This window comes from Onychomys torridus, chromosome 8 (genome assembly GCF_903995425.1).
Source record: "Onychomys torridus chromosome 8, mOncTor1.1, whole genome shotgun sequence".
Classification (NCBI taxonomy): Eukaryota; Metazoa; Chordata; class Mammalia; order Rodentia; family Cricetidae; genus Onychomys; species Onychomys torridus.
The window spans coordinates 63,167,852-63,190,383 of record NC_050450.1 but is presented as its reverse complement, the minus strand read 5'-3'; the positions used below and the strand labels follow the sequence as shown (position 1 = coordinate 63,190,383).

Sequence of the window (22,532 nt, the reverse complement as noted above, 5' to 3'; positions counted from 1 at the left end):
GTTTTTATAACTGGATAAGTAGGTCAAAAGGGAAAAAGAAAAATATCCATATAAAATTATGAAGGCAGGTATTTAAAGCAACATAGAAAGGTATACACTGTACTAGAAAACAAAACAGATTTTAAAAAAGGAAGAGGAGCTGGGGCAGGGGGTTAAAGAGATTACAACCCAAATACATTCCAGCAAGCCCTTAACACTTATTAGAGGAAGTTACCAGTTTAGTTAAGCTCTAACCTCTCCACAATTAAAGGATTACTCTGAATAACAAGTTCATGAATGCACTTAACCAACTATGTAACACCAAGAACATGAAATTTCTCCTATGATTTCCACAGGTGGTACCATGTAAATCAAAAATTATTTGCTTTAATATAGGGTGAGTATACACCAAGTACAAATGAATAAGTAATACTATTAGTGACTACTACATCAGTTACTTAGCTCTAGGGCTGCTCTAGTCATAAAAAACAGAACAGATGTCTAATGGTTCTTATACTAGATGCTTAATACATTTAGATCCACAGACAAAAAACAATTTAAAAATCATGGAGATACTTAAAAATAGAAGTGTTTTTAATTCCTTGTGATCTAGTCTATACAATAATTCTCAGGAGGATAAAACTGAGCAGTAACTTCAATACTAAATATTTATGAGTAAAATAAAAGGCTTCCAAGATGGGAAAAACCCAGAGTATCCCTCAGGAGCCAAAAACAGTCCACAGACTGGAGAAAGACTACGAGCCAAGAAAACAACTATTTCATATTCTTCTTAGCTGAAACATCATATCCAAAATGGTGAAAACAGAGTAGACAGATGAAGTTCTGGAACATTTAAGAGCAGAGAAGAAATGCAGAACAAGAGAACTATGGCTATATCTCCCCAAGAGTAAGGTATGAAACAAAAACCAATATAGGAAACCATGAGCAAGGCAACAGAGGGGAATCAAGAAGGCTGGTGAGGTCTCTTACCCCACACAATAGGCAGTGTTATTATACAGTCCTTTCTACATCACAGCTGCAGACTGAACAGGGTCCAATGTACCGGACTCACTCTTAGTGGAAGACTCTTCACAAACTAGAAGCTAGATCCTAAGAGACAATTTATAGTACAACCTCACGTCCATGCCAGCTGGCTGCAACTCAGCAGCTGATTGCTCCCTTGTCTAACTTGGTAAGAAGCCAGAGGAGGACTTTTCGTAGTCAATGCTCCCATGCTGGAAATTCTCTAGCGCCAGAGTTCTGGCTTAAGTCAGGATATCAGGTTATTCATGAGATGCCAAAACTATATCTTTACATTGGCTTTGAACAACTCTCTCAAGAATACCATACAGATTCCCACAATCTCCAACATCATCTGGACACTAAGGCCAAAGACAGTAACTTCTCACAGTAGAAGGAACAGCTTTTTAAAGTATGAGTAACATCAAAACAAACTTTTCATAAATTATAAATCAATCTCACTGACTCTTAAAACAGGCAAGTAGACAACACATTCAGTAAATGGTTTCCTTAAAATCTACTTTACTATTCTACTTACTGGGCACTCTCCCTTTTTGACTAGGTACTCAAATTCTCCCTCCCTATTGCTGACTTATTCTATGAAGATCAAACGACAAGCCAGTTTCTCTAAGAGGAAATGATGAACAGGGTTTTTGTTTTGTTTTATTTTGTTTTGTTGTGTGTGTGTGTGTGTGTATATGTGTGTGTGTGTGTGTGTGTGTGTGTGTATGTGTGTGTGTGTGTTTATCATCAAACCCAAAATTCATGGTTCTCAACTGGAACAGCACTCTTCCTCCCAGAGTGTTTGAAAGTACTTGGGGACCACTAATGGCATCTAGTGGGTAGAGCCAAGAATGCTACGGATCGTGCAGTGGCAAGTGTGCAGAATGAACCGTGTGATCACAAAGGTGCTAAAACCTTTTTAGCAATGTCTTTTTTTGTTTTTCAAGACAGTTTTTCTGTGTAACAGTCCTGGCTGTCCTGAAACTCGCTGTGTAGACCAGGCTGGCCTCCAACTCAGAGATCCACCTGCCTCTGCCTCCTGCGTGCTTAGAGTGTGTGCGCCACCACCGCCCCCTGGATGATTAGCAGTGTCTTAAAGGAAGGACCAAGCAAATAGAACATCATCTAAGCCCAGGTTTTGAAGCCAGCCTCAACAACACAAACAACTTCATCTGGAAAAGCAGCAATGAGCTCAGTGATGGCTCCGTAGGGAAAAGTGAGTCCTGTAAAGCATAAGGACTAGAGTTCAGACTCTAGCGCCTACATAACAAGCTGGACATAATCCTAAAAATGCCGACAACCCAAGTGATCAAGGGGAAGAGAACAAGGTGATCACTAGGGCTTGCTGGCTGCCAGCCTAGCCAACAAAATATGAGTGAGCTCCAGATACAAGGAGAAAAGGTAAGGTGGAAAATGATAGAAGAGGACACGTGACACCCTTCTCGGGCCTCAAGAAGAGAATACACACACACATACACGCACGCAAGCACGCGCACATATACACACATATATGCCACTCACACATACAAATTAATAATACAGATGAACTGGGCATGGTAGCAGATTGCTGAGTCCAAAATAATCCTTAAAAAAATAGAGATGTGAATAAAATAAAGTATGGCATAGTATGTTATAAACAACCTGAATAATAAATATAACAATATGTATGTTTATTTTTTTTTGAGACAGGGCCTCATTATGCATTCCTAGATGGCCTAGAACTTGATACACAGACTATGCTGGCCTCAAAATCACAGAGATCTACCTGCCTCTGCCTCCCATGTGCTGGGATTAAAGGCATGTGTAAGCATGCCCAATCAATAATATATATAATAACTGGTTCCACACTTAAGACCACTGGCTATTGATGAGCTGGGTTTAGTTCTTAGTACCCATGTGGTGGCTTGTAAGTATGCATAACTCTAGTTCTGGGGGATCTGACACCTGTTGTGGATATCTGTACACTGTGTGAAGGTGTATTGCTGTGACTGGTGTAATAAAAAGCTGAAGGGCCAGTAGCTAGGCAGGAGGTATAGGTGGGACTCCCAGGTAGAGAGAGTAAGTAGGAGGAGGAATTTAGGCATGTAGGGAGAAGCCAGGAGACATGACGAGGAAAGAGGAGATATGTGCAAGACAGAAGAGAGGTAACATCATGTGATAGAATGTACATTTAAAAATATGGGTTAATTCAAGTTAGGTAGTGGGACAAGCCTAAGGCAAGGCTGAGCTTTCATAATTAATAGTAAGTCTCTGTGTCATTATTTGCAGGCTAGTGGTCTGAAGAGAAACTACTACTACAAACACCCTCTTCTGGACATTCAGACAAAATACCCATACACATAAAATGAAAATTAACTTAAAAAATTTACTGGGGCTAGAGAAGTGGCTCAGCTGTTAGGAGCAGGGACTTCTCTTGCATAAGATCCGAGTTTGGTTCCTAGCATGCATACTAGACCACTAGTAACTGCCTAACAATCCAGGGTCATCAACACCTCTGGCTTCTGCCAGCATCTGTACTCACATGTTAATACCTATACACATATACACACAACTACAAATAATACAAAATATTTACAAAAAAATGTCTTAAAAAGACTAAAAGCTTAACTAGCTAAGAATTGGGGCTGGCAAGATAATTCAGCAGGCAAAAGAGGAGCTTGCTCTTAAGCCTGACAACCATATAAAAAAGTAATAATTAGTGGGACAGTGGTGGCACATGCCTTTAATCCCAGCACTCCAGAGCCAGGCGGATCTCTCTGAGTTCAAGGCCAGCCTGGTCTACAGAGGGAGATCCAGGACCGGCACCAAAACTACAAAGAGTAACCCTGTCTCGAAAAAAACAACAACAAAATAGTAGTAATTTTAATTAAGACCCAATAATTGAAGAACGTGTCTTATCAGCCTTTCTCTTTCTTCCTCTGTGCATTTTAGCTGCTTCATGTTTTCTTCTGAAGGTTCACTTTCAAACACATTACCAGAAGGACACACAACCCCTCTCTTTCCTCCTCCAGGATGGATGATTACTCCATACTTGCTGTGCGTGCCACTCAAAAGACCTGACTTTACAATTACTACCATTAACATTTTCTAAACTGTCTAAACTAAACTAAAGCTTGGAAATTCTGACTGGTATCTAGGTCCTGACTTTCCGGATGGTGACTGAAGGTCATGTGGGGTGGAAAGTGGCCTGTGGGTAACAGAATACACACATGCACGCGAACAGGATATGTTGGTAATCTGGCTTCCTGAGACCTAATAAGTTGTGAGAGTTCTCACCATCACCCTTGAAGATGAAAAACCTAAAATTGGGAAATACTGGATTAAAGAAAACGCCAACTCTTAGCATTTGATCTGGTTAAATGTCTGGGAAGGGCACCTTTCCCCTATGCCGTTTTACTTGTCAAAAATCTGAAGCAAATCAAATGAACTGAAGCTTCTTCACAGTGGAAGCTGTGCTTGCAGCACAGCCCATGTCACGTCTCAAGCCCAGAAACACGAAGAGTGTGGTTTTGGTGTTTAACCAGCCTCTACTGCACCCTGGCACTGTTTCTTCCCCCAGAGAACTTTAGAGGAAAGAAATCAACCTCCTATCTTGAAATGAACAGCCAGGATAAAAATAAAGCCCTGAAGTGGTTTGGGGACCGAGGTCATATGGGGTGCCACAGGTCTGAAGGTAGGGCCAGTATGCATGAGAAACTTCAATGCAGTCAACCACAGAGAAGAGCTTAGCCCCACAGTCCAACATGGTCTAGGAAACTGCCCTAGGTCTTGTTAGGAGCTGCTCCTCACAGAGCATTTTATATCTTCTGAAAATCCTAGGCCCTGATTCTGACTTTGACAGCAACCTAGCTGAGCTGTTCCTATAGCCTATGAAAAGCAGAACCAACCTGGAGCCTTGCCATATAGGAGGCAGCCATGAACTCTTGTATGCTTACTGCCAAATCTCCATTCACAGAAGCGTGCTTTAAACTTGCTCCCAGGGTGAAGGAATATAGCATGAGATTCACACTACAAACTAGACAAGTCAACTAGGGACTGACAGTAAAGCAACTCACAGCAAGCCTGAAAAAAAAAAATCTGATACTACTCAATTTACAAATATGAAGCATGGCATGGTGACACTTGCTTTTAATTCCTGTCCTTGGGAGGCAGAGGCAGGCAGATCTCTATGAGTTAAAGGCCAACCTGGTCTACCTAAATAGTAAGTTCCAGGACAGCCAATGCTACACTGTGAGACCCTGTCTCAAAAAACCAAAACCAAACAAAAAAAAAAAAAACAAACCTAAAACAAATATGAAATCCTTACATCCATGAAGAAAAAAAATATATATATTGCTTTGCCATGATCACATAATTATGGGAAACAAAACAACTGAGTTATCAGAGATGAGACATTTGCCTACTAGCAAACACAGAAGTGCAGTTCTTCTTGAACATTCTACACTGCCCAGAGTAAATGCGGGCAAATGCATTTCTGCCCCTTCACATTGGCAGGAGCTCTGAAACTGCAAGCCTAACGCATCATGATGTATGCCCAACATCTAGAATGCACTCCAAAATGTGCCAAGTGATCCTGTCTAAGGAACAGGCTTTGAAACCAAGGCTTTGACCCATGGTTGTCCTGGAGGAGAAGGAAGGAAGCATTGCTATGTGCCACCCACACATGGCAGCTTTCTTTACATTGTGGCAGCAGCAGCTTAGCATACAAACTGCACAAGAGACACTGAAAAGCGAAACAAATAATGGGTCTGAAGAAAATATCAGTATATTTTTTTAATTGTAAAAACTCTCAAGAAAATTCAGACTGAACATGTACAAACTCTATATGATGGCTGCCTAGCTCTAAAAAAAGCACAAAATATTCAAGCCAGATCCACATGCAAATTTTCAGGCAAGAACTATGATTCTCAAACCTTGGGAACCAACATTATCATTACTATCATCTTGCAGATGAGGAGGCTGAAGTTCAGCCAGTTATGGACTAGTCCTCAGACCTCATAGCTAACAGCTAATAAAATTAGGACTCAAAATCGGAGGTTTTCTAAGCCTAGACTCTTAAGTAAGCTCTGTATTACCCTGACTCTGACAGGCAAGATACTAAATAAAATTAATCAAAGTTACCAAAATACCATGCTCTTGAGAGATACATTAGATTGAAAGGAATTATTCACAGAAAATTCACCCAAGTTCAATGGTAATAAAGGGGGAGGGGAGGGGACTTATTACTTACTTATTTTTATAAATATAGGAACTGTGGCTACTGGGGGTGTTTTCTTTGGGACAATGGCTGGTTGTCCATGTATCAGTGGATAGCCCCAAAGCTATGCATATATGCAGCACTAATGGGACTCAGTAGAATTAAAAACAAGAAGACATGGGGTTGGAAGGGAGATGTGGAGAGAACCCTAGGAGGACTTAAGTGGGGAAGAGTAGAGGAAGAATATAATCAAAATATGTTATAGGCATGCATGAAATTCTGGGACTTAAAAAACCACTATATTAAAAATATGTAACAGCTGGGCAGTGGTGGTGCATGCCTTTAATCCCAGCACCTGGGAGGCAGAGGCAAGCGGATCTCTGTGAGTTCGAGGCCAGCCTGGTCTACAAAGTGAGTTCCAGGAAAGGCGCAAAGCTACACAGAGAAACCCCGTCTCGAAAAACAAAAACAAACAAAAAACACTTCATGATTTTAGTATCTTTGCACAGGGGTTATACTAATTTCTGCATCACTTCAACTGAATTATATGAACTACAGAAGCCATAAAATTTAATTAAAGTAATTTAAAAGGTTAAGGAATCAACAATGCAGAAATGAAAAGTAAACAAGAAATTTGAGAAACATCATTTCCAGAATCCGGAAACATTAGGGAGATCAGCTATGATGGTTGATCTATGAATCTGACTAGACTGAGAGGTGTCAAGGCGCTTAGATCAGTAAAGCACATGTCTCTGTGTTTAGCACAATGGGCATGTACAGATATGGATGATTATTTCCACAGAGAATAAGCTAAGCAGGGGAAACTGCCCTGAGTAGAGAGCACCATTAAATAGACAAAACACAGAGGAACGAGGAAGCTAACACAGCTGTTAACACAGGCATCCTTCTCTCTGTATCCTGGCCACCATGAGGTGGGACAAGCCACTGCTGCACACTCTGGCAACCATGATACTCTGGCCTCAGCCCAGAGCGGTAATTCCAGACAATCCTAAGTTGAAACCTCTAAAACCATGACCAAGAAATCTTTCCTCCCTTTAAGTTCTCTCAGGTCTTTTTCACAGTGACAAAAACTCACACATCAGCCCACTGACTTCCTCCCACAATACCACAGCCCCAAATGAGAACAGGCTCTAGGGAAAGTTCAGCCTCATCCTACTATTCCCGAATTTTTCCACTGTCCCTCTTCTGACTTCCTCAGGCACTGGAAATGTACGTGGTGCACATACATACATATAGGCAAAACATTCATATACATAAAAAGATTTTAAATTTAAAGAAATAAACCTAAAAAGGGTTGGGTGTTTTGGTTTTTTTGTTTTTTGTTTTTTGTTGGGTTTTTTTTTTGCCATTAAGTGTGAAAATTACTTCTGGTGCTGTAATTTAATAACCTTGATTAATTCACTGATAGCAACAATCCTATGTTCAGATCCTATCGTCTGAAACACAGCTAAGGAAGAGCCACCATGAATGCCCAGCACTCTCTTAATACTGACTCTGGGCAGCTTTGTCAGCAAGAGGATTCTAAATAGGATGCCACTTGCGTTGGCAGGTCCTTTCCAAGCTGGATGTTCAATCCAAACCACATTTTAAGACTTAAAACCAACAACCCACAAGCTAACCCTCACAACCACTCAGAGAAGAGCCATCCAAAGCCCACACCTGGCAGATTGAGAACAAACTATTGGAACATTTTATCATCACTAATAACCACATTAAATTAAATGTCCTGTTTATTTATCATGTGCCTAATTTCTAGTTGTTTATGATAGAAACTCTAGGAATAGCTAAAGGAGAATACTCTAGTAGAGCTGATAATACTCAAAATTGAACAGCTAATATGAACAAGCAATGCACACACACAAAAAATTAAGTTATATAAGTTAAATACTTGACATATAGTGGGGCATGGTGGTGTAAGAATTTAATTCCATCACTAGGGAGGCAGAGAAGGCAGATCTATGTGAACTCAAGGTTAGCCTAGTCTACAAAGCAAATTCTAGGACAGCCCAGGGCTAAGAGATCATCTTGAAAAACAAAGAGAAAATATGTGACATATATGTTTGTAAATAAGATACATAGCCATATTAAGAGCATTCGATGAAAGAAACAAGTGCAAACAGTTCTGTACAACACTCATGTCAAAAATGGAATGGGGGGGCTGGAAAGATGGCTCCGAGTTTAAGAGCACTGGCTGCTCTTCCACAAGTCCTGAGTTCAATTCCCAGCAACCACATGGTGGCTCACAACCATCTGTAATGAGATCTGGTGCCCTCTTCTGGCCTTCAGGCTGAACACTGTATACATAATAAATGAATCTTTTAAAAAAATGGGACACAGGACACACAGCTCAGTAGTAGAGAGCTTGCCTAACATGAGATCCTACGTTAGATTCAGCACCACACAACACAACACAACAAGAACAAAAGATGAGAAAAACCGGAATGTGTTTCATCATGACCAAGTGTACTGAGGAACACTTGGACCATTAACATACATTTTGTGCTTGCTTATGTGTGATTCTGCTCACAAGAAACACAGGGAAGCACATGCCTCTAGTCTCAAAACTCAGAAGAAAGGGAAGATCAAGAGTTCAAGGCCAGCACAGGCTCTAGACTGGGACACTAGAAATTTCCTCCTGGTGAACAAAGCTGCGCAAGTGCACATAAAACACTCACACAGACTACAAACATGCCAAGCTCCTCCATTCCACACCTGAACACCGTGCTGGAAGCCACGCCTATATACATCTGTTCAACATCTGCCCTTCTGATTTCACAAAACCCTCCAGAAGCTCACTACTACAAGGAAACTTTCTTTTTACAATACTTAATGTATTATTTACATATTTATTAAGTGTTTAACACACAGAAAATTGAACAGCTGCTTTTAATTAGGTTCTTGTCTCTTTTTTCTTCAGTATACCACTGAGTAAATCGAGTGCTGGGCCCCAACTCCATTTCCTTATAAGCCTTGTGTTTTGGGGTTTTTGTTTGTTTGTTTGTTTGTTTGTTTGTTTTTTCAAGACAAGGTTTCTCTGTGTAGCTTTAGAGCCTGTCCTGGAAGTCACTCTGTAGACCAGGCTGGCCTTGAACTCACAGAGATCTGCCTGCCTCTGCTTCCCAAGTTCTGGGATTAAAGGCGTGCTCCACCACTGCCCAGCTAGCCTTGTGGTTTTTATCACACAACTTTATACAGCATAGTGATTTTCAGGAATGTCTGTGTTGCATTACAGCAGAACTGACCATATGTCTAATTGATAATTCTAAGAAGCAGAATATTGTATATTGTTAATTTTGTTAAATAATGTATTTCAGGACTAGGGCAGGTAGCAATGCCTATCATACATGATGCCTAGGGTTCAACTGACAGTATCACACACATACATACACACACTGCTATTTCATGGTTCTGAAAGCATGTGTTTACATGCACAACTCATAGACTATTAGAAAAAGGTCTAAAGTTATATCTACCAAATACTTCACAGTGCTGTCTATGGTAAAAGACGTAAGTGACTTTTACTACAAACTATGTATGCATTTTTATTTGATTTAGAGATGATGCACTAACATAACTTCTTCAATACAAAATATTTCCTTTTAAAAAACAAATACTGCAAGACTGGAGAGATAGACAGCTCAGAGGTTAAGAGCACTTGCTGCTATTCCAGAGGTCTTGAGTTCAGATCATGGCATACACTTCAGGTAACTCACAACTGCCTGAAATACCAGTTTCAGGGAAATTTGGTAATTTCTGGCCTGCACATGCACCTTCACATGCACATGCACATGCACATGCACACACAGACACATACACCTACGTATCTTCCAAAAAACCCAAACCTACAGATTCTGGTGGCTGGCACTCAGTACCAGAGGATGGTATGCAGGCTACAGAAGGAGAGCTGTCATGGACAGTATTGCTCAGCTACAAAACATTTGTGCTACACTACCAAATGAATCTGCTGGTCTGTTATGAAGACAATGAATCATTTTCTAATTGGGATGTGATGTCCGCTCCATAGGAGGGAATGCACATATGGTATTATGAACCTATTCAAAAGCCTCTGGCTGAGGAGTTGATAGGACCTAGTGGAGAAGTTACTGATGTTGTTTTGTTAAGTAGACACAATGTGCTGGTAAAACTGTTTTCTAAATATTTTGTTTATGTTGGGAGTGGGTGTGGTTGTGCACACCTTTAGTCCCAGCACTGCGGAGGCAGAGGCAGGCAGATCTCTGAGATCGAGGCCAGCCTGGTCTACAGAGCGAGCTCCAGGACAGCCAGGGCTACACAGACAAACCTTGTCTTGGGGATAAACAACACAAATGTTTGTGCCCGCAGCTCAGTGCTACTGTCAGCTTTCGTTAGAGGTTTGTGTTTGTAGCAGGCTATTGCAGAAACACATAACTGATCAAATGCTGAGAATAAATGTGGAAGCTGAGCCCTAACAGGACATCTATAATCAGCCTCTCTAGGGCTCAGAGAGCAGCTCAAAGGGAAGGCAGAAAGAAATTAAAGAACCCAAGAGAGAGGCACAAGGTGTTGTTCAAAGGACAAGGAACTGCACTCTTGAACTCTGAGCAGCTCTGGTTATCAACACACTGCAAAGAATGGTCTGGTTTCTGCCATGGACTGGGGAGGGAACCCGGAAGCCACATCCCTCCCTGAGGCAATAATCACAGTTAATGGATGCTGGGAGAAGAGACATTTACATTTTCATCACAGATCTAGCCACTGGTAAGGTATCCATGCTCCTATAAATAACCCCTTATCCATATTCCTGCAAGCAATTCCTAATAAAACTCAGTGTCAAGGAAGCAACGAGGGAAGAAGATGGGCAGGAAGGCAGGAAGGAAGAGACAATAGAAGGGAGACTGGGAAGAAGCGGAGCAGAGGAAGGGACAGAGGGCTACAGAGGGAAACATGAACAAACACATGCATGTATGAAAAATTCATCATGAAACCCATGATTATGTATAGCATGCTAATAAAAATAATAAAATAAGCAGGGCAATGGTGATGCACACCTTTAATCCCAGCACTTTGGGAGGCAGAGTCAGGCAGATCTTTGAGTTCAAGGCCAGCCTGGTCTACAAAGTGAGTTCCAGGACAGCCAGAGCTGTTACACAGAGAAATTTTGTCTCAAAATAATAATAATAATAATAATAATAATAATAATAATAATAATAGTTTATTTTTAATTATGTTTACACGAATATGTACATGTGTGTGTCAGTGACTATGGAGACCAGAAGTGTCAGATTCCTTGGAGCTGAAGTTCCAGGTAGTTGGGAGTCACCTGATGTGCGTTCTGGATTTTAAACTTGTGTCCTCTAGAAGAGTAACAAGCACTCTTATCCACTAAAACACTTCTCCAGCCCCAAAACATTCCACTTTTAAAGTCTTGATACGGTATCAAAGAAGAAATTCCACATCTATCTGAAAAAGCTATTCAAGTATCACTTTTTTTAGCCACGCAGTGGATGCACAGACCTTTAATCCCAGCACTCAAGAGGCAGAGGCAGGCGAATCTGTGAGTTCAAGGCCAGCCTGGTCTACAGAGTGAGTTCCAGGACAGCCAGGATTACACAGAGAAACTCTGTCCCAAAAAACAAAAAAGTATTTTTTCCTCATTTTTTTGTTTTTGTTTTTGTTTTTAGAGACAGAGCTATGCTCTGTATAGATCAGGCTGGACTTGAATTCAAGAGTGCTGGGACTACAGATGTGGCTCAATTTTCTTTTTCTTTCTTTCTTTCTTTTTTTTTTTCTCATTACAAACCCCTTCATGAGATTTAAACAAAAACACTTTGTGATACTGAATTAGAAAGTAGAAGAATCCAGCTCTATTCTACTAGCCTACCTTAAAAATGCAGAGAAAAGGCCATTTTTCTTAGTATGGGGGAATGTTTTATCTTTTGAGGGTTTTTAGGTTTGTTTGCATGCTTTTTTTTTTATAAATAAAAGAACTGTCATTAAACATTTAATGAGGTTATCAGTATTATTAATGAATAAATGCTTAGTTTTTGAAAAACAAATGTTTGTTCCACTGGAAGGTCACTTTGGTCATTAAATGGACCTGATGAAGTCTCCCCAGGTCCCCTCAGTACTTGACTTCCAAATCTTAATTCTTACAAGCTCCGGTCCCTGCTGCCTTCCCTTCCTTCTTTCCTCAGATACCCGAGATCTACTGAGACTTATGTAGGGTCGTTCCATACAGGCACTGCAGACACAGCAAACTGACTGGATTCTTACGGAGTCTTCAATCCAGCAAGGGACAGGTCTTGGAAACAGTAAACAATAACATCCAAACCTACACCTATTATCATCATTTTTTGTTTTGTTTTACTTTTTGAGACAGTATCTCACTAGGTAACTCTGACTCTACTGGAACTATACAGAACAGGCTGGCCTCAAACTCACAGATTCTCCTATCTCTGCTCCCACATAGTGGAATTAAAAGCATGTGCTACCTACTTCACTAATTAGAAAAGTAACAACACGAATGACAATTAGGGAACTGGGGGATTTAGCTAGCTCAGTAGATTTAAGTGTTTACTGTGCAATTCCGAGAACCTGAGTTCAGATCCCAGCACCCAGGCAAGGTAGAACATGTACTCGTATATAACTCTACCTAGGGTTAGGGACAGAAGGAGACAGAGAAGACACTTGACCTGACGTTGACCCCACACCAGCATACACACATCATACACTCACAATGAGAAATAGCTAATCTTGGGTATTAGAGAAATATTCCCTCAGGGTGGGGGGATAGAACTCTAGGCTGAGACTTCACAGATAACAAGAATGGGGCTGAGACTGGCAAAACTAGTGAGTACACTGTGTCAGAGAAAGAGTATCACCAGGAGGTGCTGAGAGAAGAGTGTGACCTTTCAAGAAGACTGGTGGACTGGAACAAAGGGACGAGATACAAGAGTGGATGTAGGTGGGGTCAGATGCTGAGGGGCCCAAAAGACTGTGTAAGACTTTTAGACTTGATTCAAAGACTAAACTAACACTTCAAAGACAAGCTATGGAGATGGCTCAGGAGGTAAAATGCCTCCCACATAAGCATGAGGACCTGAGTCTGGGTCCCCCAAGCCCATATAAAAGCTGGGGACAGTGGGACATGCCTAAAATCCCAGCATCAGGAAAGTGGAGACAGGCAGGTCCCTAGGACTCACTGGCCGGCTACACTAGATGATCAGGTGAGCTCTAGGTTCAGTGAAAGACTCTTATTTCAAAAAAGAAGGTGGAGAGTAACTGAAGACACCCAGTGTCAACTCAGCTTCTACATGCGCACAAAGACTTTCAAGAAGAAAATAAAATCACCAGAAGTGTGTATTTGGGGAAAAAAATTTTAAGTATTTTTGGAAGCTCATTTAGGGGTACATCTTAAAAGGTAAGATCTGCATAGTGGTTCATTCATGTCTTTAATCCCAGCTCTCAAAAGGCAGAGGAAGGAAGATTTCTGTCAGTTCCAGGCCAGCTTGGTCTACATAGTGAGTTCCATAACAGCCAGACTACATAGAGGATCCTTGTCTCAAAAGTTCAGTAATAAATAAATCCTGCGAAGGATTACAAGAGTGGAAGACAGTACACGGTGGCACACGGTGGCAGCCATGAGAAGGCAGAGTCATGAACTCCAGTGTGCTCATGACAGATTAAGCAGTACTTGGTACTGACTCGATGTAGGAAAGGAAGGAAGTGGTAAAAGATAGCTGCATCTCTGGCAAGAACTCCTCTCACATCTGATCTCCAGCCCTACTGTAAGTACTCAAGTTCCCTGAGCCCATGCTTTCAAGCTCTTACTGCAGCGCACAAATGCCCCAACACTTCACTTCCCTCCCTAAGCATGCCCAGGGTAGGGACACTGACTGCAAGCTCCTGCAGCCTCTCAGGCTGGCCTTTGTCACAACACTTGCCACACTCACTGTAACCATACACAGTTGAGACTGTTCGATGGAGGCATATATTCTAAGAAAAGCACTGTAAGGCAACTCCATCACTGCACAACCTAAGACAGCAAGCTCACTAGGTAGGTACCAGAAGGCAGACATTAGGAAGTGGGTACTACTGAGGGACCATCATTGTATATGTGGTCCATCTCTGAGAGAAATACCATTGCACAGCACCTGACAAAATTTAGGTTTGTCTTCCCCATGACCAGTGCTTCTAAGGTTAAAAATCAGCGTTAGTTGTTTTACTAGCTCTGTACTCAATAACTGGTTATGAAGCTGTGTGCCACTATGAGCAGAAAAAGCAAGATGAGATTTTGGAACCTACGGCAAGAAAGGAAAAAATAAATAAAACACCACAGAAGCTGACTGGGGCCTGAGACTGAGGCAGAAACAGCCATGTGATTTCCACAGTAGATAAAAATGACTTCAAAAGTACAAGCTGCTTCTTCAAAAGTGCTAGTAGTCTAGAAAGAAAATCCAAAACTCAAAGATGTAATTTTTTTTTAATTAAAGAACTTTTACTCATGATGATATATAAGCTAAAAACACAAAATAGCTACATAAGTAGTTTAGAGAACAAATTGTTGCATTTTACTCTCTATACACCTAAATTGGAATTTTTACTTTGGAATATATTCATGTATTTGAATAATTCAAATAACTGGGCTTGGGAATATAGATCCCAACAACACACACACACACACACACACACACACACACACACACACCATTAATATAATTAACAGAGCTGGGCATGGTGGTGTATAATTATAAGGTCAGTAACTCAGGAAGTAAAAAGAGTTCAAGATCATCCTCAGCTACATAGGAGTTCGAGGTCAGCCTAAGCTATGACACTCTCTAAGAACAAAAACAAAAGGCTGGGAGCATCTGCCAGGTGGTGGTGGTGCACACCTGTAATCCCAGCACTCGGGAGGCAGAGCCAGGTGGATCTCTGAGTTTGAGGCGGCTTGGGCTACAGAGTGAGAGGCTCCAACCACACAAAGAACAACTGGGAACACAGCTTAGTTTGGGAGAATGCTTGCCTAGGATGTACAAGGCTCCAAGTATGAACCCAAGCACTATTTAAAACTGGATGGGGTGGCCCACACCAACAGCCTGTGATACCAGCACTTGGGAGGTAGAAACAGGAGGATCCTAAGTTCAAGGTTGGGCTAGCAAGATGGTTCAGTGGGTACAGTGCTTGCTGCCAAGTCTGACAACCAGAGTTCAATCCCCAGAACCTACACAGCGGAAGAAGAGAACTGACTCATGCAGGTTGCTCTCTGACCTGGTGTTTCCAAGTGAACACACACAAACAAATAAATGTAAGAAAAAAAGACATAAGCCTATGTGGTGTATATCTGTAATCCTGGCACTAATACTGTGAGAGACTATCTCAACAAAGTAGAAGTTGAGAACCACCTCTTAGGTGACCTATGACTTCCACAAGCTAAGCATGACATGAGTGCACACACATGAACACTAAATAAAATTAGGACAAGTGAGACGATTCCGTGGGTAAAATGCTTGCTTGCCACCAAGCCTTACAACCAGAATTCAGTCCCAGGCTTTACATGATGAGAGAACTGATGCTCTTCTGACCACAAACGCAACATGGCACATGTGCACACACTCTAAATAAGTGTAAAAAAAAAATTAAAAATTGGCAGCAAAGATGATTCAGTGGTTAAAAGCACTTGCTGTGCAAGTATGAAAACCATGTAAAAGTCAGGTGTAATCCCAGATAACCCTAGCACTGAGGGGGCAGAGATAGGAGACTCCCTGGAGTTTACTAGCCATCAGCCTCGATGAATTAACATGAGCTCCAGGTTCAGCAAGAGACCTACCTATGGAACAAGGTGTGCTACAAAGACACCTGACATCTCCTTGGGCTTCAGGGTATACTCAAGTGCACGCATGCACGCGCACACATAGTACACCTCACAAGAGTACACACACACAAAAAAAATGAAGTAATGGAATCAGTGTCGACAGCTCACCTGCTGGAATTTATTCCCTGAAACATACATTGTAAAACCAAAGTTGCAGTGAGTAAAGGCACTCGCTGTGCAAGCCTGACCACCTGAGTTTGATCCCTGGAACCTACCTAAGGGTGGGTGAAAGGAGAGAACTGACTCCACAAATTTGTCCTGACTGCCATTTGAGGGCCATGGCATATGGGCCCACATATCAGGCACAGATACATATACACACACACACACACACACACACACACACACACACACACACACACACACAATAATAAATAAAATAAAAAGTTAAACAGCATAGTCCTATCCAAAAAGACAACATATTTGTTAGTTAAAAAGGCTTTCGGTTTGGGCTGCAATATCCAAAACAGCAAAAGCAGCAGTGAGGGCTCTACTAGCAGGAACCAAAACATAGTACTAGAGCACATTAATAGGGAGCCCCACGGTATAGGCAGTTGGCAGTTCCATTTATCAATTACTACTTTCCAAGTCATCCACAAAACAGCTAAAAAACTGAAAGGAAACGGGAAGATAAATGGAAATTTTAAATTGAACCCGTAAGAGTTGTACATAGTAGCTCATACCTGTAATCTAGTACCCAAAAGGCAAAGGTAGGAGGATTGTCATGAATCAGAGGCCAGTGAGCTACAGTATGAAATGCTATCTCAAAAAAACAATAAAACAAATGAACACCACACATGGTGTTCCATCCAGGAGGTAGAAGCAGGAAGGTCAAGAGTTCAGGGTCATTCTCAGCTACATACTGAGTTCAAGCCCAGCCTGGGCTACAGGAGACCATTTCCAACAAGACCAACAACAAAACCTGAGATGTTCTCCTATCCCACCATTTTTAACCAGTTCTTATTAGAAAACCATGCTTTCAACTTGAAGAATAAACAGAAAGGCCCTTCCCTTGTGTGCATCTACAAACACTGCATGTTTACCTGTATTCCCAGGTAAACCACAATGTACATTGTAGCATGAATCTTAGAGGTACTTATTAATAAAAACAAACCTGGGGCCAGGTATTGAGGTGAATGCTGGAAGGTCAGAGAGGCAGAACAAACAAACCACAGCTACCTCACCTCGCCAGTTCCTCAGATGATCCTGTTTCCTCAGACTGGAAACCTCTGAGTCCTTATTCAAATGAATCTCAGCTGCACTGCTGCTCCAAAGCCTAAATGCTTAACCAGCCAAAAGCAGCTAGTTTCTGGTCCTCACGCCTTATATATCTTTCTGCCTTCTACCATCACTCCCTGGGATTAAAGGCGTGTGCTACCACTGCCTAACCTCTATGTTTAATATTGTGGCTGTTCTGTCTCTGACCCCAGGTAAGTTTATTAGGGTGCACAATATTTTGGGGAACACAATACCACCACATCTCCCCTTTTTGTCTAAAATTTAAAAAGCTTATAAGAAGGATTCTTTGCCCTCTTGCCTGGCTAATGCCTTCACCTGTCCTCCAGGTCTTGTGCCCTTCTCAGATTGTTAAGGATCTTTTTCAGTTCTTCAACTTATTTATCACCCCTATTTCTATTTTTACGTGTGTGTGTGTGTGTGTGTGTGTGTGTGTGTGTGTGTGTGTGTGTGTGTGTGAATGCATGCTTGCAAGTGGGTGTATGCTCTTGTGATGCTGGTGTCTGGGATCATCTTCAACTGTTCTTTTTTTACCTTAATCAATGAAGCAGAGTCTCTCAAATCAAACTCAGAGCCTGTCAATATAACTAGTCTTGCTAGCCAGCTTGTTCTGGATTTCTCAAGACTCCACCTTCCAAGGCTGGAAGTACAGGTGGGCTGACATGTGCACCTGGCATTTACCTGAACTATGGGTATTCCTAACACTTGTACAGCAAGTGCTTTGACCACGAGGCCATCTCCTCAGCCTTCATTCTATTTTTAAAATCTATTTCTACATTGTATTTATTTTGTGTGTGTATATGTGTGTACCATGGCACATATGTGGAGGTCAGAGAACAATTAGTGAAAGTCAGTTCTCTCCTTCCAGCATGTTGGTCCCAGGGCTCAAGCTCAGGTTACAAGATTTGGCTCCAGGCACCTTTACCCACTGCACCATCATAACAACTGTCATTCTGTTCTTGTTCTGGAGCAAATGAGTCAGCTCTCATTGTATCATTATTATCTAGCAAGATGCCTTCAAAAATAGTCTTTTCTGGGGCTAGAAATACAGTTCAGTAATAGAAAGTGTTTGCCTAGCAAGCACACAACCCTGGTTTCCATCTCCAGCCCCCAAAAGAAGAAATACTTTGATTCAACCTACTCCCCTCATCTTCAGTCACCTGTTACCATCTGAATATCTATCTTTACTTTGATGTCCCTCCCACAGAATGACAAATGCAACAGGTCCAAAATTAAACTCATTATCATGGTCTTAAAACCTGGTCTGTCATTATATTCTACCATAAGAAACAAACCTCCATCCACTTGGGTTTATTTTGTGAGGGGTAACAGTATTGAAGAATTTTGTTATTCATGTTTTTTGAGAGGGTTTAACACTGTAGCTCAGGCTAAGCTGAAACTTACTATGTAACTCAGGATAGCCTTAAATTTGTAGAAATTTTCCTGCTCAGACTCCAGGTACAAGGCTTACAGGTGTGGCCACCTGGCACTACTCCCTCAATTTCTAAACCAGAAACCTAGGTGTCACCCTTGACTCCCTCTTCTCTCTGACCTCCCCATGTCTAATCAAGACCTTTGGATTCATTTCTTCCCATCTCTGAAATCATTTACTGGTTCAAATCCTTCTACAACAACTTGAATTCCTCTCACTGAACAATGAGTCAGACTCCTGCATTTTCCCCCATATTCTTTCTCTCTGACCTCAGCAATCTCTATCAAGCCTGTATTTGCCTGGGACAGACGTATCATTCTCCTTTCCCTCCTCTTCTAGCTAAACTCCATTCATTCTTCACACTTCAACTGACCGATGATTACTGTGCTCCCAAAAAATCAGGTACACATCTCTAAACAAAGTTCATTACACTTAAGCCTACGTACTTGCTCATTCCATTAGAATGCTACCCTGAAAATAAGGGGATAGCCCGGTGGTAGTGGTGGTATACACCTTTAATTCCACCACGTGGGAGGCAAGTGGATCTCAGTGAGTCAGAGGCCAGTCTGGTCTAAAGAGTGAGTTCCAAGACAGGCACCAAAACTACAGAGAAAAACCCTGTCAGAAAGAAAACAAGGAGATATGCTATTTTCTGTATCATTAGTGCTGGGCATACTCTAAGTCATAAAAGGTTACCTCATAAAAGGCTTGGGGGTAGCAAGATGGCTCAATAGTTAAAAGCATTGGTTGCTCTTGCTGAGGACCCAGGTTCAGTTCCCAGCATCCACAGTGGCTCAAATATCTCTTTAACTCCAAGTCCAGGGAATCTGACCCCATCTTCTGTCCTCCTCAGACACCAGACTCTCATATAGTACATAGACATACTGCAAGCAAAACATTCGTGAATAAACAAATCTAAAAATAATTAATAAATGGCTGGTGACAAAACAGACTAACCAACCTATCCATGATGCTTTAGTTCATACTCTAAATAGAGAGCCAACCAAGAAGGAAGCATTAAATAAAAAATCTCAGCAAATCCTCATACATATTGGTGATGCCCAACTCAAAGCAGCAAAACAATGTCTAAGTCTACATTTACTAAATTCTACAGTGCCACATAGTGGTGAGTAAGGGAAGCACACACAAGAGATAAAGGGATCAATGAGAACCAAGGAGGTATTAGGGAACCTAGAGTTGGTAGGTAGTATTCTCCAGAGTAAGTGGGAAGGTGCAGGGCATGGTGGCTCCCCCTCTATGTCCAGCACTTGAGAGACAGAGGTAGGAGGACTGGTACAAGTTAGAGACCAGTCTGGGCTACATAGTGAATTCCAGGCCAGCCTGATATATACAATGAGATCCTCTTTCTTTAAATAAATACATAAATGTCTTAAAGCTGGGAGCTGTCTATGCCTTGGCCCCAGATGGTACAGAGTTGTATGACCTGGGGCAGCCAGACTTACTGACTGGACTGGCTCACTACATCATTCTCAGGAACTTACATCACTGGGACTCAGGCTGCCCAGACCATTCTCCTGCTCAGAATCCTTCCCAGACTCAGTGCCCTGGGAGGACCGAGAATGGGATGGATGAATCCAGATCTCCAGGCGAGTAGTGTCATCCCCAACATGCCGGAAAGTAGACTTCTTCCCTTTACGCCACTGCTCAGGGCTCAGTTCAAGTTCCTCATGCTGCTTCTTTTCCATCTGTTCAGCCTGTACAATAGACACACAAGCTCAGACTCTCCGAGGTCAGCTAACAAGAAAGCACTCCATCATGTGTTTGTTGCTTAAAGACTATAAAAGCTGAAGACTGCTACAGTACCAAAGTGACAGAGCATCATCTGTGTTGTCCAATAGGTGTTATTAATTCTATGAATGAGATGCTGTGGAACAGGGACACTCAAAAGGCCCAGCAAGCTCTCCTAAGATCTATTTCAGTGTCCATTCTTTCTCTCTCTCTCTCTCTCTCTCTCTCTCTCTCTCTCTCTCTCTCTCTCTCTCTCTCTTTTTCCTCCCTTGGCTTTTTGAGACGGTCTCTCTGTAGCTCTAGCTAAACTAGCTCTGTAGCCCAGGCTGGTCTCGAACTCACAGAGATCCGCCTGCCTCTGCCTCCCAAGTGCTGGGATTAAAGGTCTGCATCACCACAGCCTAGCTCAGTGTCCATTCTCTACAGGGGCTGACTGAGAAGTCACCAGTGAAGCCTAGTGAGACTACGTCAAGATGTCTTTTAGTCATCCCCTTAAACACTATGGCACAGAGGGCAATGCATTCTTCTAAGAAAGAACCATTCCACCTGCATTCTTACTCACCTTTCGTTTAGTCTCTTCAAATAAACTCATGAGACTCTCCTTGGCCGTCAGGATAGGGTTGCTAGCTGCTAAACTGCGCATATAATAATATACAGCATCAAGCTTCCTCCTCTGTGGAAAGAAGCCAGAGATACTTGGTCAATTGACTTTCTTTTTTCTTCCTTTAAAAAAAAATACTGGCAATTATTGGGTGGTGGTGGCACATGCCTTTTGATCCCAGCACCCAGGGAGGCAAAGGCTAGTGCATCTCTGTGAGTTTGAGGCTAGCCTGCTCTATAGAGCAAGTTCCAGGATAGCCAAGGCTACACAGAGAAATCCTGTCTTAAAAAACAAAAACCAATAACAAAAATACTAGCAATTGTATTTAGGCATTTTATATATATATATAAAAATTATATGTGAGGCATATACCCTACCATTGAACAATAAACCTTTTTTAAAAATTTAATTTGGGCGGGGTGGCGGTGCCACACGTCTTCCTTTAATCCCAGCACTTAGGAGGCAGAGGCAAGTGGATCTCTGTGAGTTCAAGACCAGCCTGGTCTACAGAATGAGTTCCAGGACAGCCAGAGCTACACAGAGAAACCCTGTGTCAAACAAAACAAAACATTATATATATGCATACATATATGGGTACAGCAATTATGTTTTGTTTTTAGAGAATGTTCAACTCTCTTCACATTGCCTATTGTTACTAGTCAGTATGCTCTAATGAAAGGAGCTAGAAAGACCCAGATTCAAACACTAGCTCATCCAAGATTTGAGACTTTGGAAAAGTTAGGTGGCAATCTTCCTAAGATCCCATATCCTCATTTAAAAAAAAAAATTTTTTATTATTTTTTTTAAAACAAGGTCTCACTATGTAGTCCTGGCTGACCTGGAACTCACTAATAGACCATGTTGGTTTTAAATGCACAGAAATCAACCTACCTCTGCCTCCTGAGTGCTGAGATTAAATGTGTGTGTCAACATACCTAACCTAAAAAAATGTCATTATACGTATTTATTTATTGGTGGGGGGCATGCCTAAGCCACAAGTGCATGCATCAGCACATTTGTGGAGGTCAGGGACAATTTTCAGGAGTCAGTTCTATTCTTGAACCATATGGGTCCCAAGGACTGAACTTAGGTAATCAGGCTTAGAGATAAGCACTATTACCTGGTGAGCTGCCCTACTGGCCCATCCTCACTTTTAATATAAGAATACTATTATTCTTACCATTATCCTAGAAGCAGTGTCTTTAGATTTAGAGACAGCAACTATTATCTATAATGTGGTGATCACATGCCTTAAGCTTAGCTGTACATAATGAGGCCAGTCGTTAACAGTTTTTAAAATTAATAGGTATGTTAGATATTCTATGGACATTATTAAACAAACTCAGCAAATTAACACTTCATGCCTATTTTATAACCAATTGGGAAAAGAATAAAGGAAGCTGCTAGGCATGATGACATGCTTCTAACCCCAGCAGAGGCAGGT

The 22,532-nt window shown here is 41.6% G+C and overlaps 1 protein-coding gene across 3 annotated transcripts in view; it reads right to left on the bottom strand.

Annotated features, from left to right (window-relative positions):
* Positions 1–22,532, bottom strand: part of Smg6 (SMG6 nonsense mediated mRNA decay factor) — a 243,503-nt gene that overhangs the window by 201,645 nt on the left and 19,326 nt on the right. For all 3 annotated transcript variants that reach the window (XM_036196843.1, XM_036196845.1, XM_036196844.1), the window contains exons 7-8: positions 21,050–21,160; positions 20,241–20,453 (exon numbers count right to left, since the gene is read on the bottom strand). In XM_036196843.1, the coding sequence (XP_036052736.1) occupies positions 20,241–20,453; positions 21,050–21,160 (324 nt within the window). The remainder of the gene's footprint in view (positions 1–20,240; positions 20,454–21,049; positions 21,161–22,532) is intronic.